General features: G+C 33.8%; 3 protein-coding genes across 3 annotated transcripts; 2 read left to right on the top strand and 1 right to left on the bottom strand.

Annotated features, from left to right (window-relative positions):
• Positions 1 to 4,989: 4,989 nt before the first annotated feature.
• LOC124542082 (sorting nexin-16) lies at positions 4,990 to 9,125 on the bottom strand. Its single transcript, XM_047120015.1, has 2 exons — positions 8,750 to 9,125; positions 4,990 to 6,942 (listed from the first exon to the last, which is right to left on the bottom strand). The coding sequence occupies exon 2, from the start codon at positions 6,926 to 6,928 to the stop codon at positions 6,074 to 6,076; it is 855 nt and encodes a 284-aa protein (XP_046975971.1). The 5' UTR covers positions 6,929 to 6,942; positions 8,750 to 9,125; the 3' UTR covers positions 4,990 to 6,073.
• A 3,787-nt stretch (positions 9,126 to 12,912) lies between these two features.
• LOC124542081 (WD repeat domain-containing protein 83) lies at positions 12,913 to 13,972 on the top strand. Its single transcript, XM_047120014.1, has one exon. The coding sequence runs from the start codon at positions 12,955 to 12,957 to the stop codon at positions 13,861 to 13,863; it is 909 nt and encodes a 302-aa protein (XP_046975970.1). The 5' UTR covers positions 12,913 to 12,954; the 3' UTR covers positions 13,864 to 13,972.
• Positions 13,973 to 15,499: 1,527 nt separating this feature from the next.
• Positions 15,500 to 18,862, top strand: LOC124542080. The gene is made up of 3 exons (XM_047120013.1): positions 15,500 to 16,108; positions 16,397 to 16,638; positions 17,744 to 18,862. The coding sequence occupies exons 1-3, from the start codon at positions 15,675 to 15,677 to the stop codon at positions 18,829 to 18,831; spliced, it is 1,764 nt and encodes a 587-aa protein (XP_046975969.1). The 5' UTR covers positions 15,500 to 15,674; the 3' UTR covers positions 18,832 to 18,862.
• The last annotated feature ends 691 nt before the right edge of the window (positions 18,863 to 19,553 follow it).

Raw genomic sequence — 19,553 nt, forward strand, 5'->3', positions numbered from 1 at the left:
TTATGGTTTGAACATTTTTTATAATTGTTGACTGTTCTTTTGTTCTGGCTAATGTCTGGAACGGATGATTTTGACTGAATTTCACTGGCAGATAGCTTATACATATAATAAAGCGTGACTTACAATTTCTTCATTTTATTTTATATACAACAATAACAAAACTTAATTAAAATTCAATATCGCACGAAGATGCAGTCACAGCTAGCTTAAAAATATATTTGAACCGAGATTACTGATTCTTAAGTATATGGAAGGGCTGATGAAAGCTTAACTTCATTCATTGATTTCATTTTATGGATTCATTTTTACAGCCATACTAGGAATATTATAAAAAAAATATTTTATTCTTTTCTTATTCACTTGGTGGTAGGGCTTTGTGCAAGCCTGTCTGGGTAGGTACCACACACTCATCAGTTATTCTACCGCCAAATAATAGTACTCAGTATTGTTGTGTTCCGGTTTGGAGTGTGGCCACCTACCATCAGGTGGCCCATATGCTCGTCCGCCAACCTATAACATAAAAAAAGAAAACCGTACAGGCGGTTTTATTAGTTAACGTATTATATATGGGCGATTATCAAAATGCAATGCCCATATACAATAGTAGTTACTACTGGGCAAAGCGGTTCTGTAGACTTTTTCTCACACTTCAAATAGCCCAGTCTATTATACCCCTGTTTCCAACAGTGTTTCCGTCAATTTAAAAAAAAAATAAAAAGCTCGCTCGAGTATTTCCAGGTGACTTTTTTTTTGCAACTTCAGAGCTCGCATTCGTCAGAATATTGTAATATACACTTTTCTAAATGTATTTAACCTGTCATTACTTAATCTGACGCGCTCGACTTTTTCAAAGGAACGGTTTTTTTACTAATCTGACGGGCTCTCCCAATGATGTTCTAGTAAACAGATATGTCATTAACGCGCAAAAATCGAAGACTAGAAAACGTCCTAATTGGGACGTTTGCCTATAGTCGTTTTCATCATAATTGTGCAAGTAATACGTTATAATACATCATAATTATGTAGTAATACGTTTTGCGTAATTAAAACATCTAGTTATCCCTTTTACTTATTGTTTTTATCAAGCTATCCTTTATACTTGTAACGAAATGTAAAATAAACGGTCCCCGGCGCGGCACACTTTTTGCTGTTGTTTAGTATGGGTATAACATATCTGTTTATTAGAATATCATTGGACTCTCCTCAACGCACGCCCTTAAGGGTTCATATTTTGTAAAAGTATATTAAAGGGTACAAAGATCCTTCCTTTATGTTTATCTGACACGATCGAGCCTCTGCAAAAATCCCCTATTCGCCTTCCCTACTATAAGGATTTCACCTCGGAATAAAATATAATAAGCTGTATTGATATATACCTTTATTTTGTCGTTTTAAATTTCGTCTCAAAAGTCACAAATGCTATGTCATTTTTTATGACGCTGTTAACGTAAAATAAAACAAAATCTTGTAAATAGACAAATAAAACAATAATCTGTATTGAATTTCAGAAATATATTTTATTATTATTGATTATTTAAATCAAGGCACCGTTTGGTTTCATTGTAACAATAAACATTAATACAATAGAATAATTATTGAACATGCACTGCTATAAATAAAATTTATAATGACAACTATTTCTTATATCATTTATATAAAATCGAAATTAAATTAAATAAATCGATAAAAAAATAAACACTTCTATGGATAGTCTGTTTCAGATATTACAAGCATGCATTTATATTAATAATTTTAAGAAGTTTATTAAAAATAAATTCATCTAAACTATTCTTTCATAGTTCTTATTTAAAATCATTATAAATGATAAAGAAATTACATACAGATAATTTAATGGAATTTATAATATCGAATAAAGAAAATCAAACAACTAAAATATTGTACCTTTAACAAATCCAAATATAAAAAAATCACCATGAAAAGTGATCGAAGCTTATATTAAAAAAATAAAGGCATTCATTTTTTTATTGCATTACAAATATGTACAAATTAAATTAAAATATATTACAAAAATAGATTATATTCACAAACATTTTGGCGCGAAATTACTGACAGTTGACATTATAACCTTTTTTTTTAAATTCATACAGCATATTAAAAATAAAAAAATATATATGGAGAAAAATAAAAATGCTTTCGATATTAATAACTACGTTTAAATGCTTCTACGATTAATTTTATATTAATTAGCACCTATTAATAAAATAATATCGTATCACGATATCAAGAATCAACATAACTTTTTTTGTACTAACACAATAATTAACAGATAACAGAGGAAAATATGTGAGCGGGCTCACGGATTGCATAACATTTTTCTTAAAATATTATACTTCATTCCAAATCGAAGTAGGAATAAGGATAAACGTACCTTATATTAACGCTTTTCATGCGATTTGCTTATAACTCGGCTGTGCTATATCGTGCACTACTAAGAGTTCATGATTGATATATCTTTATTCATAACACAACACTATTACACTTAACTACTTATATACACTTTATTTTTACTTCCAAAATCTCTATAAAGCCCATTACATGATTACACAATGAAAAAAATAAGATATAAGAGATAAGGAACAAGAAATAAGGAATAGCTGAATACAGCGATGGCAGCCCCGTTAATCAATTCATAATTCAAAAATAAGGAATAAGAAATAAGAATATATTTCCGTCACGGTGGGAATTTGTTTCTTATTTCTTATAGCCAGCCAATCGCAGGGCATTTTTTCAACGAAGTTTCAACCGCTGTGATTGGTTGAATATTGTAGCCTATCGCCTATTGTGTTTTGGTTGCTGTGCTATTCCTTATTCCTTGTCTCTTAATTCTTATTTTTCATTGTGTAATGGGCCTAACAGTTTCGGTGCCGTTCCAAACATCACAGATTAATCAAACTCGACCATCTCCAACTCTCGTCAATTTGCTGTCAAATGTTTCTTTGACATTTCTCCTATTAGGGTTGGAATATACGTGAATTAATTTAAAACATTTTGACATTCCTAATATAGAAATGAAACTGACACAACCTACTCCAATGGTTGTATTATATAAATAAACAACTTGATTTGGAATTGTTGACATTTGTCCAATTCTAAATTTAAATGTTACGTTTTGAATCAGTCAGCAAAACCGATAACGGAACTACAATTTTAGTTCATCTTTAATTCCATACTAATATAATAAATGTGAAAGTAACTCTGTCGGTCTGTAGCCCTTTCACTAATAAATCAATGAACCGGATTTGTAGAAATTTGGTATACAGCAAACTCCAAGAAAGAACATATGCTACTTTTTTACCTACACCAAATCTAAAACTAGTATACATCATAAATAAACATATATTAATCACAAACTGTTTATAGTGCAAAGTTATATAGCAAATCAAAATAATTTTCTCATAAAAATTGCGTTGACACTTAAAATAGTATTTTGCATACAGTAATATCAATTCCATAGTAATACAAGAAATGGATTCTAAAATCACATACAGATATAAGATCTATTCATTACGCTGCTGTAGTATATCTATAATGCCGTTATCTATCTAAACTCAATTATGAGCTATGAGCAAAACAACGCGGTAAACAATGTATAACTTATCTATACATATAATAAAATTGGAGTGTCTGTTTGTAATGTTAAAATAGCCCTTTTTACTCAATGATTTGAAAAATTATAAACAGTAGTCTGTACAGTAGTAGTCTGCCTGTCTGTCTGTTTGTTTCGGCTAATCTCTGAAACGGCTGGACCGATTTTGACGGGACTTTCGCTGGCAGATAACTGATAAAATAGGTAGTTAGGCTAGAATATTTCTGTTTTGTTAAATTCAAACGCGTACAAGGTCGAGGGCACAGCTAGTCGATAATGAGACCGTAAAATTATTACCAAAACTAATCAACATATAAAAAAAAACGCCAAATATATGACGATAGATATTTTCTTTTCTTATTAATATGCGATCAAAATTTAGAAGTTGGAAATCGATTAGATGTTAGTTAACGGCATTTCAGTCCACGGCAGTACGAAAGGCGCGCTAAATAAATAATCTTAATAGATAATTAATAATGTATTGTTGCTGTCTGTCTGTCCCCTTACACAATGAAAAAAATAAGAGATAAGTAATAGCCCAGCAACCATAACACAATAGGAGATGGGCTACAATATTTAACCAATCGCAGCGCTTGAATACCTGCTACTATTTACGTGATGCTGTCAGTTATACGACACTTCGTTGAAAAAATGCCCTGCGATTGGCTGGTTATAAGAAATAAGAAACAAATTCCCACCGCGACGGAAATTTTATTCTTATTTCTTATTTTTGAATTATGAATTGATTAACGGTGTTGCCATCGCTGGATTCCGCTATTCCTTATTCCTTATCTATTATACCTTTTTTATTAAATTGTGTAATGGGCCTAAGATATCTTATAAAGTGTAGTAATGTTTCTCAAGTCGATAAAAAATTATCGTGGAAAGGAGCACCTTTCGAATGAATAGATTTAAATCTTAAAATTTAACACATGAAATATTATTAATCATACATTTTATAATCTGTTACAAATTGTTCAGTCCTTAAAATAAAACAATGAAATGGTATTTTCCCGCCATTTACGCACTTAAATCTATATATTAAATATAATATTATATCAAGAATAATTTGATGGACATTACATATTAATTTAACATTAATTGACAATAATTATCATTAAATGACATATTGTTACATAAAATTTAATTTCACTTTTTTTTGTACTTGATGTACAAAGGCAGTAAATTATAAGTGATAAAAAAGGAGGTTCTATATATCGAGAATTATATATATCTTTGCTTTTTGGTGGGAATGATGGATGGGCTTATATTTTTGTTTCGATGTACAGAGTAGTCTGGATTTTATAAATATGATAAAAAAGTAACTTCAGCATATTTTATTGATTTCTAATTGAAATCAATAAAATATGCTGAAGTTACTTTTTTATATGTTTAGAAAAGCAAATTTTTTTTATGTTGGTAATATCCTTGAATAAAAATTTGTAGAAAATTTTCCAGTAAAAAATCCAGTCTTTGATTCGGTAAAGTTTGGTAAGCTGAGTTCGGTAAAATTTGATCCTTAATTAAGATTTATTGAAAGTTTAGTAGGAAGAAAATTGAGTAATTAATCTTCCTTGCTACACTGCAACAGATTTGTTACTAGAGTTGGTCCCTTTATGAAAAATCACGTTTTATTTAGTTGCTTTTCTACACGTAAGCCTATAGATCTTGTATTTACCTCTTACTAAACCATATCCACTAATATTTACTTTATAAATTTAAGGAATATTTAAATTTATAATGATCCCAGTTTTATTCTAGATATAAGTTAAATAATAAAAAATACATTTCTTAAATTCGCTAAGATCATTAAATAATAATTAATAGCAATTTTAATTACATTTCGCCATTCCATTCATTAGTCCAAAGATGTAAGATAAAATTAATAATTTAACTGCACGGGTGGGTTGGGATCTTAGCCCACTTTTCGAGTATTAATTCTTTGTTCAAATAATAAACGAATTTTGATACAATATTATTCTATAAGACACTTTTTAATCTGGGGGGGTCAGTATCTTATGGTGGGTTGGACCCACCCGATTATACGACTCGCGATTTAAGTAGGAATCAATCAATCATTAATAGTACAATCATTGACAATTATAGAATGACATACAGCAATTAAACTATAGACGATTATTGTCATTAGTTTCAATGAACTGAGAAAGTATGAATCACAAATGTCTATATTAACACTTTTCAGGACAGTCAAAACTTATATATATTATAACAATTATACACTCAGTGGTAGGGCTTTGTACCAGCTCTTATAGGTACCACACTCATAAGATGTTCTACCACCAAACAACAGTACTATAGTTACAGATTCGATGATTGAGAGAGCGAGCCTATAAACTCCTTAATAACAGTTTAGTTGTGTTAGTGGTGGAATGTATATGGTGACTTACCTTTAGGTAATTCATTACATGCCTAGAAACTTCCAGAAAGTGTTAATAATTAAACTTACTACATATTAGCCGATTTATTTGTACTACACGTAGGACAGTTTTTGATCTGATCTTCAAGAACAGCTACACGTTTTTGTAAATGCGTTATCGTCGCATCCTTTTGTTTCAATTGTACTTTCAACGTTGTAATTGAATCTTCCAACGCCCCGTAGACAGCTTGCACTTCTGGCTGATAACTGAACACCTGGGGTGGGTCATCAAGACAGAAGAACTCCCTGACGACCGAATGATTTGGGAGCATGTGCAATATCGCGTTGACGAATGTCTGCAAACCCCTAACCCTCTCTTCGAGGAAGGCAGGTTGGAAATTGTCCCTAAACCAACGTTTCCCAGGCAACGGTAGGAGTAAGTTAGGCTGTTCGCTCTTTATACGATTGTATAACCTGACAAAATCAGTATACCTCCTAAACACAAGCCAGGATTGATCGCGTTTGTCATCTTCAACTTTCAACTTGTATATAGTAAACCTAGCCCTTTCTTCCATGACTTCATATCCAACTATCGGTATTCGAAGGGATTCGAACTTTTTAATTTCACTGCTATGGAGATTTAGGTCTACGTTGCTTATACTACTTTGTACAGTATGATTATTTCTATACGGATCTGTGATATTACCCATAGATTTATAATGGTTCCGGGCTTGTATAACAGATCTTGGTGATTCCAGGACTTCATTATCAGACTGTGTTGATTCTGTGTATCTCGACTTGTAGAAGTTGTTGAATTTCGTTATAGCATCCGGATTGGATCCATCTTCACTTGACGTCGATGATATCTCATTGTTCATACTGTCTCTCGGACAGTTTTCCTTTAAAGTTATTAATTTCGATTCGATTTTTTGTACCGTTGCCATCTTTTGTACTTTATCTGTAATCATAAGATAATAATTTAACGAATCTATACAGATAATATAAATAGGATTTTATATTGTATACACCCTCATATTTTGCAGTCTATTGAAATTTAAGAAGAAATAAAGGGAAGTAGAAAAATATAAGACTAGAAAAAGTAGAAAAATTAACAGAAAAAATCTTTAGATTTACATATATATAATATTTGACAGTACAACATCACAACAACATTAACAGCCTGTAAATTCTTCACGGCTGGGCTAAGGTTTGGAGCATTTTCCACCATGCCACTCCAATACAGGCTAGAGGATACACATAAGGCAGAATTTCATTGAAATCAGACACATACAGGTTTCCTCATAATATTATCCTTACCACCAAGCATAAGATGAATAAACACAAATTAAGCACATGAAAATTCAATGGTGCTTGTGTGCGATTGCTGTGTGCACTATGACTATGCATTAATAATTAGTATTTAGTGCATATCCAGTAAAATGATAAAAAATATGAACCCTATGGTAATAGCAACAATGTTTAATTTGCTTTACTCCTCTTGTGATATAAGGTATATGGTCGAACACCATAATTTAATAAATTGGTTAAATCATTGTTTTATGGTCGTCATTTGAAATATGCAGCAATTCCGAGCCATACTTCGGTATGGCTATAAAACAATTATTTAACCAATTTATTAAATTTACTTTTATTAAGACAATCTAATACACTATATACCACAATTCTAGTTTCTAGCTTTTAAAGCTGGAGAAACAGAGTTCTGGATACTATAACCAAAAGCTCAGAATTGGCAATGTATATACTATCTTGCAAAGGAAAGCTCAAAAACCGTTGGTTACAAGCTTTAATCCTTAACTATAGATATATTTGAGCCAAAGCTGATTATTAGGCTTCATTCCATCAAAATAAGGCTGACATGTCATAATAAACAAGCAATACGATGACCTCTGTGGTCGAGTGGTGTGTACAGCGGTTTTCATGGGTACGCCACTCTGAGGTCCCGGGTTCGATTCCTGGCCGAGTCAATGTATTTATCATTAATTTTCTGTAGTTTTGGGTCTGGGTGTTAGTGGTACCATTGTTACTTCTGATTTTCCATAACACAAGTGTTTTAGCTACTACATTGGGATCAGAGTAATGTATGTGATGTTGTCTCATATTTATTTATAACATCACAATTTAGATATAAAATAAACATTTATTAATTAACTTATTACTAATAAAAGTTGTTGTGATATCAAATATTAATTTCCTAGTATAAACTTTAAAGTATTAACTTAAAGTTCAACAAAGTGATGTCAACGAGAAATTAATGATTAATCCCACTCATATTATAAATTATTTTTACACATTTGGGTATAAACAGCTAGTCCACAGTTCCAATAAGCCTTCACATATTGGACGGCTAATCTCATTTGTAATTGAATTTGATTTAACAAAATTTGCATTTGAATCTATAATTTCGATATAACATTTAGGTGGGTCGAACCCACCCTTGACTCTGTCGACGTTGTAATATATGGATTACTAAAATATTCCTTTGTCTAAGTACATAAATGTCACATTTTAGAAAAATAAAATGTCATTTTATTTCTACCTTTAACACACAATTTAATAAAAAATAAAGAAATTCGATATAAATTTAAAAAATATATATTTAGTCTTTATGAATTCGAAATTCAATTAGGAATCCAAATTTTTTTTTTTATTTTTTCGTTGTCTAATTTGTTATATATTGTACACATTGAATGGATATTAGCAATGAGTAATAACCTTCACAGTATATTATAGGACAAGCCACTTACTTATTGTAGACTCCCAAATTAAGACAATTTGAATAGATTTATTTATGCCAATTTCTTTCTTCGCGTAACACACAGTAACGTATCATATATTTATGTTCTTTGTATATAAACAATAACATTTCAATAAGTTAGCACCTTTACTGATAAAAATATTAAACTTTAAGTATATTTATTATAGTTTATTGTAAACAATATTGAGATAATTATTAACGATGATAAAATCAAACAGCACCACAAAATGATATAAACTAAGAACCACAGACTAAATAATCTCTTTGTGCATTAATACGTAAACAATAATCATCGATATAAATATTGTGGTACATTTTATTATGCAACGGTCACACTATCAATATTCGTAAAAAGCTTACATTATGGTACCATGGCTTCGAGCAAGATCGAGCAAAAATTTTTTTCTACAATGACATTTAAAACCTTTAAATATACAATAAAAAAAAATTAAATCCTTCCTAAAAAAAATAAAATTTATACACAAAGCTGGTATTATTATAATTAGAAATTGATTACATGTCTACTGTGAACGCTATAGGATAATGAACATTAAAAAATATATGCTGTAAGATTAAAGACAAAACAATGGTTAAATCGATTTACATTAGTATCGACCTATCTATTTATGAAGTAAAGTAACAGCCTGTAAATTTCCCACTGCTGGGCTAAGGCTTCCTCTCCCATTCAAGAGAGGGTTTGGACAGGCCCGCCGCTAGCTGTTTTGTCGCCCGCGTGCAATACCTATTATGCCGCCCTTTTTTTCGCTGCAAATACGCATACCACTATTCCTCCACATGAGGTGGGGGGCGGGTTGTATACCTGCTAAAAAACCAACGTTAGCGACCCACTCTGTCTTTTTGGAGGATGTTACGAAATCTTTTGTGCATACTACTGTGACGTCCTAACGGTAGGCTCACCTCTGCGAAGTTCCACTTCCTATGGAGTTCTCAGGGTACAGAAACCCCTAACCCCGGGACACTTATGGCGGGAAAGAGAAGACATCCATAGCGAATACCCCTTCTACTGGTCTTCTTCGGCGAAGCGGGTCAGCAACACTGTTCTCACGGTTCCGTAAGATAAGAACCTTGTTACGAGCATTAAGGGAGTCCAACCAAATAGGTGTATTTTCCGTCCAAGTACAGAATCAGCAAACAAATCCCATACCATTGCATCAAGGTGTGAGACGAGGGGACGTTATTTCCCCCAAATTGTTTACTAATTCAATGGAGGATATGTTCAAGACGCTGAACTGGAAAGGACATGGCATCAACATCAATGGCGAATACATCTCTCACTTAAGATTTGCAGACGCTTGCTGATTCTTCTATGTGTATCGGCCTACGGATGAACTTGGATAAAACCAAGGTCATGTTCAATGAACATGTTCTACCGGAAACGATTCCGAAGTTGTTCAAAAATCTATTTACCATGGGCAGACTTTGCGATTAGGTAGAAACAATCTTGAAGACGAGGTGAATAAAAGAATTCAGCTGGGTTGGGCCGCGTTTGGATAATTATGTCGAATCTTTACATCGTCGATGCCACAGTGCCTTAAGACGAAAGTCTTCAACCAGTGCGTCCTACCCGTCATGACATACGGAGCCGAAACGTGGAAGTGGGCGGGCCATATTTGTCGCAGAACCGATAACCGTTGGGGAAAACGTGTTCTAGAGTGGAGACCGCGTCTCGGCAAACGTAGTGTAGGACGTCCTCGGGCACGGTGGAGTGACGACTTACGCAAGACGGCTGGTAGGAGCTGGATGCGAGGAGCCCAAGAACGATCTCAGTGGCGTGCAATTGGATAGGACTGGACATATCCAGCAGTGACCGGAAATGGGCTGTATTGGATTAGATTTTTTTATTTACAATAAATAAAAAATACAATGCCATAGAGCGCACGCAGGCAAGGTGTTTGGTTTAGGAGGTCCTCCTACGTTGGCATTGATGAGCTTTAAGCTGAGTTGGACAAAATGTTGCACGAAGCTCCATCCAGGATGAGGCCCTGATCCTTCATATGTGCCTGCGCCTTAATTGCCGTCTCTTGGAGGGCGGTAGACGCTCCTCGAGGAGACCTCAGCATGGACCGTGGATTAGGAGGCCCTCCGTTTTAGTTAGAGAAACCATTAAGACCAGCATCTCGATTCGATCCACCGTGAGCAACACTCCGACTTTAGGGCCGCCATCTGAAAGGTTCGCCCCGTCACCGTGACACAACACACCCATCCCGGGTGAGGTCGGTGCCCGCAGGAGCCAGTCAAACCAACTTCAAACGCCGGACAAGTCGTCCATCGCCCCCTCCCAAAGGATCACCTGATCCTGGAGGTATGCCCCAACGGCCTTCTGAGATAGGAAGGCAACTCGTGATATCGAAATGGTCCTATGGTCTCGAAAGGAAGACGGCGAGCTTGAAGTCTAGCGAATATCTGCTGATGTTAAGTAAAAATATAAAGTATAAAACGCCAAAGTGTATAAATGTAAAATATAAAAAAGCCATGCCTTTGCCTATGAGCCCGTGGATGCCGTAAATTAAATTAAGAAAAAAAGAAAGGAAGACTATTGAAGTCGTTCGCCACGTCCGGTGATACCGTAAGGACTACGTTCCCTTGGACCACCGCCTCCATTGTCCTGGTCTTCAGGATGTTTTAGGGCATCGATGGTTGAATGACCCGCCCTTTTCCCCGGAAATAGCTCCCCGATCAGTCGCAGGAGATCTGGCGATAGTTATTCCATAACAGGAGCGCCGTATGTTCGGAGCTTCCCTCGCAAACCACGATAGGGCGCCCCTTTGCTCTCTGTTTACTTAACGCCTTTTCTAACTCTTTTTTTAACTGACGATGTGCAGCCCACAAGTGTACCTCTAAGTTTGCGTTGAGCACGTTGCGCCTGCGACAGCGAACGTATGCCCTCCGCGCCCGGTTTAACGGTGCCCGTAGCTCTGCTATTTCAAGCGACCACCAATATAACTTACGGCGTGATACCCTTCAAGCCGCCCTACGACAACGCCCTGCTACAAGTAACGGATACCTAATCTACCGATTGATAAGGAAGCTAAAGGGGATTCTCCTAACTTCGACAGTATTGTTTTTCATAGGATAACAGACGACGGACTTTTAACTTTACTGAGTGCGATATTTTTGGATGCTTTGAATAATTTATTTTACTTAAGGATTTGTGGGAATTATAATAATGACTTGAATTAGGTACGTGATGTATTGCTCAATTCGCCGCCCCCTGGACGTGCCGCCCGCGTGCTGTGCACGCGTCGCACCCCCGCTTACGGCGGCCCTGGGTTTGGAACATATTCCACTACGCTGTTCCAATGCGGGTTGGTGGAAAGCACATGTGGCAAAATCAAAATTTCGATGAAATTAGACACATGCAGGTTTCCTCACGATGTTTTCCTTCACTGCCGAGCACAAGATGAATTATAAACACAAATTAAGCACATATTTATAGTGGTGCTTCCATGGTCTTGAACACGAAATCATCAGTTAAGATGCACGCGTTCTAACTATTGGGCCATCTCAGCTACCTATTATAAACTATTGTATTATATCCGAATGCAGCAAATATTAACAATTCACCCATTTAATAGTGTTTAACACATTGTTAGTACATTTGTCAGAAGAAATATTTTAATTATGTGGCTATTGCAATCCATTATATTAAGAAAACAAAATATATTCTTGCAATAATGTAAAATTGCCATGTCCCCTTAATTATCAATGGAATTAATATTTATGAATTATCAAGAAAGCTTAAATAAAAGTTTTTATAGAACTTTTATATCTATATAAAAAAGTACAAAGAAACAAAAATAATCGAATTTCACTAAAAAAAATAATACATTACATGATTGTTTACTTCATTTTACCATTTACCCATTATTTGTTTATAGTATGATTAACTCCATAACATTTTGGTTTACACTGCACAGTGCACACTGCACATCCATCATTCATCTTTATTATGCAACTAGAAGGTAATGAAGGTAATAATATTTAAGATAATAGTTAAGGAATACTTTTGTTACGTTTTTATTCAAAAATTGTACATTTCATTGTAAGGCAGTTTAAATATGACATATGCTAAATTGATTTTGAACGTTATTAAAAGTTGTAAAATTTGTTTATGAATAAGAATAACGTTTACGATTAATGACAATGTCAATGAAATGAAAATAAAAACAAACAATGTCAGAACAGTCGGTTTTATCGAAAATAGTAACAATAACATGCAAACAGCAAGTCGTTCGAGCGGTACGATTCAACGTAGACGGTTCTTATTGTTTGACTTGTGGCGCTGATAAGAAAATAAAACTTTGGAACCCACACAGTCAAATATTACTCAAAACCTATGGAGGACACGCGAATGAAGTGCTCGATGCGGCCGGTTCCTGTGACAGTAGCCACATTGTATCGTGTAGTTCTGATAAATCTGTTATATTATGGGACGTAACCACAGGACAACCTATACGGCGCTATAGAGGACACGCGAGCTCTGTAACATGCGTAAAGTTCAATGAGGAATCTACGATGGCTGTATCTGGATCCGTAGACAACACAGTATGTTTTTGGGACGTTATCAGTCGAAGGCAGGAGCCCGTTCAGATATTGAAAGATGCAAAGGACACTATAACCTCCATACAGGTTACGGACCATGAGGTATTAACTTCATCAGTGGATTGTCATATGCGTTTGTATGATATGCGTGTAGGAAAAATGCTCTCAGATTATATTGGTCATATAATAACATATGGCAGCATGACACATGATGGCCAATGTTATATATTAAGCTGCACAGATAATACAATCAAATTGTTTGATAAGGATTCAGGAGAGTTATTAAATACTTTTTCTGGTCATGATAGTAAAGACTTTTTATTAGAAAATGCAGTGAACGAAAAAGACAGCCACATTATCTCTGGTTCGGCAACTGGGGAGATATTTTATTGGGATTTAGTATCTAGTAGATGCACGCAAAAATTAGTTCAGGGATGTAAGCCGGTAGTGTCTTTGAGTCACCATCCAACAGATAATTATTTGTTATCATCTAGTGAAGACGAGGTTGTTTTATGGGGTGTACCAAAGATGGATAATTAAATGTTAATAGACAATCTGTTTTTTTTTATAACCACAACTAAAATGTAATGTGTTCAAAGAAAACATATCTTTTGTGATGGCATTTTTGTGCACTATATTATATTTTTATAATTAATTGTCCCATAATAATAATCTTGATTAATTTTAGTTACGGTGGCATATATCATTGGAAACTAGGCTAACTTGGCTAACGGTCTACTAGAGGCAAACTAGTGCACAAGTGGTCAGACACATTTGTGCCGATTTCTTTCGTAATTAAATAGGACAGTAAATCCAAAACAACCATAATGAGTTCAGCGGAAGAAACGTCATGGAAGTTTTGTCACTTGATATTCAGAATATTTTAACTGAAATCCCAAACATTTGATCAGTCCAATCTGGGATTTACCTAAACTTAAACCTGAAAATGAGGCTTTTTTTTTTCTATTTACAGATTTCAATGATCAAATACATATTATCTGTAGTAATATTTCTTGTTATTCGAAAAAAAGTCAAAGACCTAACGCGTCTAATTATTTTAGACCAAGAAAACAGAGTCTGGAGAGTTGGAAGTTGCAAACTCCTTATGTACAGTCAGAGTAAGAAAACCTTTGTCTGTTTTCAAATAAATTCCTTTATCAAGCCTTAAGCTCTTAGTACCTTTGGAATCTAAAAATGAAATCATTGCGTCGCAATATGTCATTCTCGATCGGTAAAGCAGATTATCGCTCGTTCTGAGCACACGAAAATAGATCTTAAGGTGACGAACCTTTTCTTACCCCGACTGTACTTTGAGGTACAACCATTCTTAGTTGTATTGACTATTAAATTTAAAGTGCAAAAAAATATTTTATGACCAAATTTAAGACACCATTATTTCTTTTTTGGGTTTACCCTCAAGAGGATTAGGTGATGGTGGGGATTAGACACCCCCAATTCTCTTAAGTCAATGCTGTTATGCAATTTATTTATTATATTCTACATTGAGTTGTATTAATGAATTACTTATCATGTTAAACATAATTAACGATATAACAGTAATATAATCTAGTAATATATATATATTTATAACAAGGAAAATTCGGTTTCCCGCCAAAAAACGACGGGCGACACTGACATCCGCCACAGTTGAACAATGTATTACTAATAGCCACGTACCTACACGTTGGACCAATGTGATTTACGTTCATATTTCCTCACATATTGTTAACATCATGTTTTAAAACGACGCAGCAACCCATGTATTATGAAACGTACAGACCTTACAAGACCTTACCTGGTGTTTAAAATATCGAATTGAGTTCATATATATTAATGCTGACTTTCCAAACTTTAAGCAACTTATAATAGAACGTCTGAAAGTGAAAGTAAAACATAAATATATTTTGTTGTTATTGTTAGCGTCAATATTTTTGCATAGTAATAAATCAGAATTCAGATGGTAACAGAGTGCAAACGTTCGCGGTTTTGTTTATAAAATTTAGGCACACGAATCGCAGTTATTATTCCATAATCATAAAAAGAATTAATAACTTTCGTTGAATTTATTTCGCAACTCGGAGTTTTAATGATATGAAAAAAAAAACACTTCTCGTATTACTTATTTTATGAATAGAGTTATTAAATTACTTTTCAATTTATTCAGATAATTTATCGAATTTTTACACTTTACAGCATTCTCTCAAAGTAGGTTAAAATCCACAGATAAACAAGAAACAGTTTACCAAAAGCAACTTACATATGTCAAAGTGCGTCATCCCGCTCTGCGCTGCATTTACAAAAACAGTGAAAAATCTTACATTTTTTATAAATGAGAGACATAATAAGAAGAAATGGGCGCTAAAACTGCGGTTAAGTTACGGAACAGAGGTGCCGCGTATAAATGTGATTTATGCGGACGTAAGCTTATGACACCCGACGCGCTCGTAGGGCATCAGCGTACCGCGCACAATATTATAACAAGAAGAACTAAGCCTAAACAGATAATTAAACCCATTAAATCTGCTAAAGTTCAAGTTAAAGAGAAACCAGTGAAGAAAACACTGACACCACCGAAAAATACGCCGAAAATCAGTGATAAAAAACCCAAGGAAGTGGTCAAAAGTGAATCGCCTGTAGATGAAGTAAATCCTGAAAATAAGCCCGAAAAGAAGAAGAAAACCGTCGAGTTCGAGTGTCCCAAATGTTTTAGAGTGTTTTTGACGTATTTCCCAGCACTTAAACACATTCAGAAGTACCACTGTGTTAACAGACAGGGGACGAAAGTGTATGTACAGTTTTCTTTAATTACCATAGATATTATCATAGACTAAGATCTACATTAATTAATTTAAATAAAAGAATAATTATAAGACAAATCACTTATTCATTATCTAATATGTGATCACTTACTAAAAGAATTTTTTTTTTTAATTTTCAATTACATAATTATAATTAAAAACTGAATTACTCAATATGTTAAATCTACCAAATATGATATATTCATGGCTAAGCTACCTAAACTAACTTGAAACTCAGAGTAATGATGATAATTCTTGTCATATATATTTTACAGGCCACCAAACTCGCCCAGTCTGATCCAACCAGTACGTATCGAGCTCTGTCTAAAATGCAAAAGGAAAGTAAAGTCAATACAAACTCACATTTGTGACAATACAGTTAAAGAGAAAAGTGAGGGTCAAGTGTTTGTGTGCATGGCCTGTGAGGAATGGTTTCCAAATTTAAAGAGTTTCGACACACATGTACTGTGTCTACACGGTAACGAAGTGGAGAGTATGTTTTTCCCGACAAATGTGGGTAAGTTAAACATCTATCAGCTTATTACATAAACTTGTAATAATTTATTTGTAACTAGAATTGGGATAAAATGTATGAATAATGTATGTAAGGATAACAATAGACTTAGTAAAATGATATGTGTGTATACTGTGTTCCAACGACAAGAGGAGAAAAGCCAAATAAACAAAATTTAATAGCAATTTGTCGCTCAATAGTTGATCTTGATTAACCTATGATATTCAAAGTGGTTTTGGGAAAAAATTACATTTTCAATGTTGACAAAGCTGGGAATTTATTTTAATTTATTCTATGGAAATTTTGGAAGTGAAATTGGAGTGGATGTAAGTGTAATAGAATTTTATTATAAATAAAGATACAGCCTTTCATTGCCATTCCAATGCGGGTTGGGGGAATGCACAAGTGGCTGAATTTCGATGAAATTAGACAGGTTTCCATTACCACTGAGCAAGAGGTGAATTATAAACAGCACATATATATAGTGATGCTTGCCTGGGCTTGAACCGGCAATCATCAGTTAAGATGCATGCATTCTAATCACTGGGCCATCTTAATTAATGCAATTATATGTGTGTCACTTAATTCTTTTTGGAGTACAGTGGAAGCTAGAAGCTCTTTATCAAATTATCTGGGACCGGGACAGTGTATATTATGAGTTTAAAAATGGTTATTTACTGACGAAACTTGAAAATAAAACTTAATTTATTCAAAAATCCATAAATAAAAATGCATATTTTCAAATTTTTGTCACCTGACGCAAAACGCTCCTGATTGGCCGGGCTTATGATGAAGTCACTTTCTTGTAAACTTTGCTGTTCTACTATATGTACCACACATTAAAATACAAGAAAGTGACGTCACCGACCCCATTGCAGCGCTATTTTGTCCAAGTAGCGTTTTTGCGCGCTATTTATATATGGAATATTTAATATGATATTTTTCGGCAAATATGTACTGGAAATAAAAAAACACAACTTTTACTGGGTTCCTTAATTTCTACTAAATAATGTAAAATGGATTTTAAAAACCAGTCAAATAGCCTATAGCGGGACATGTACAGGATATTTCTTTATATACTTTAATTCGTATATTTTTATTATTTCAGAATTCACAAAATGGAAAACGGAAATGGAAGAACAAACGAACGCCAGTTACGCTATCCTCGACAAATATGACTCAAAAAAGTACTACCATTGCAACTCCGTTGATGAAAATAGTGACAAATCAACTAACACATATTTCTGTCCATCAACAATTGTCATACAAGAGTTTTCGAAAGGTATACAGGTTCATTTCTATAAGCAACATTTCAAACATACAGTGTTAGACTACACACTATCCGATAAATATAAGAAGTATTCCATAACATCATTCTTAAAACGTTCCGAGGAATATAATAACTTACCAAATCTGGAATTTGATGACAATGATATGTATCTACAGTTCAAAACGTTAATGGAAGGTATTGTAGTCGATGCGGCTAAAATAAATATATCAACGTTGAAGATACTAGTTGGTAAAGCGTTAGATATGACATCAATTTTGACCAACTACGATGAAGAAATAGATGATACAAATGTAGATATACGGAATACGAGTCAGAATATGAATGACTCCCAAATCACTAAAGCGCTAGAAGATAGTAATCTTAATACAGGCAAACGGAAAAATAGTAATAAAACAGAAAGTATTACAGATATTAAGAAGACAAAGATTGATTCGATCAAAGAAGAAAGGGACATTGATACATCGTCACCAAAAATCTTAAATTCATTCTCATTAGCGAACAACGTAGATGCAATCAATGAATTAATCAAAGATGATGATATAACAAACAAATCTGTTATAGATAAAATCAAATCTAACGACACAGACATTAAACCGATGAAACGGTTGAAAGATATAGATCAATCACCGTCTTCCTTCAACGATTCATACAAAGACTTTGTCGTTAAAAACTTCCCCGTTAAAGAGGAAGTAAAGACAAGGAATAGAGTTGGGAGACCGGTGGTTAAAACTAAAATAGGTCAATTCAAACCGAGCTTGTCACCAAAGTCACCCATTAAATTAGAAGCGAGGAAAATTGATACGGACAAGTTAAATAGACTTAGTATCGATAAACCTAAAGTTGATTTTGAATATGAAGTCAAAGAACAGGAGGAAGGGTGTAACATATTAATATTAAAGATATAATTATATGTTTCTGTATATATTGGTATACTGGATCGACGATATTAAGATCGATATAATTTATATTTATATCGATATTAAGTTTGAATTGTGTAAAATATATAAAACCTATTTGTTCGTTCCGAATGCTACATAAAAACTCTTTGGTATGATTTTTAGTAATTCGTCAAAAGAGTTTTTATATATAAAACTGAGATGTTAGCTTAGCAATTAGTTATTGTGACGTATTCCATCTCATACATACATTATTTATCATCACTAAACAATTAAAAATGTTTGATTATAACATTATGTATTACAGTCTCTCGGATATAAGAAGGTACTATTCTTTAGCTATTGTGTTTACAATTATTTTACAGTTAAACTAGATTCGAAGAACTTAACATCTTAGTTCCCAAGATTATAGGGCCTGGAATGGTTGATATTGCTTACAGCGTCAATGTTTATGGAGCTAAACACTAATAAATGGTAACACTAGGCCCCTTAGTCAGACCGGGGACTGAACAACGATAAACTCTGTCAAGGCCCCCCACTAGTGTGAGTCAGTGAAACCTTTGCATGGATAATCTATACTAATAATATAAATGCCAAAATAACTCTCTGCCTCTTGTTCTTTCACGACCAAACCGCTGAATTAAATTCAATGAAACTTGGTATAAAGCAAGTTTGAACACAAAGAAATGACGTATGCTATTTATTTATGGCTAAAACGTGATGAGCAACAC

The sequence above is a fragment of the Vanessa cardui genome, chromosome 30, assembly GCF_905220365.1.
Source record: "Vanessa cardui chromosome 30, ilVanCard2.1, whole genome shotgun sequence".
Classification (NCBI taxonomy): domain Eukaryota; kingdom Metazoa; phylum Arthropoda; class Insecta; order Lepidoptera; family Nymphalidae; genus Vanessa; species Vanessa cardui.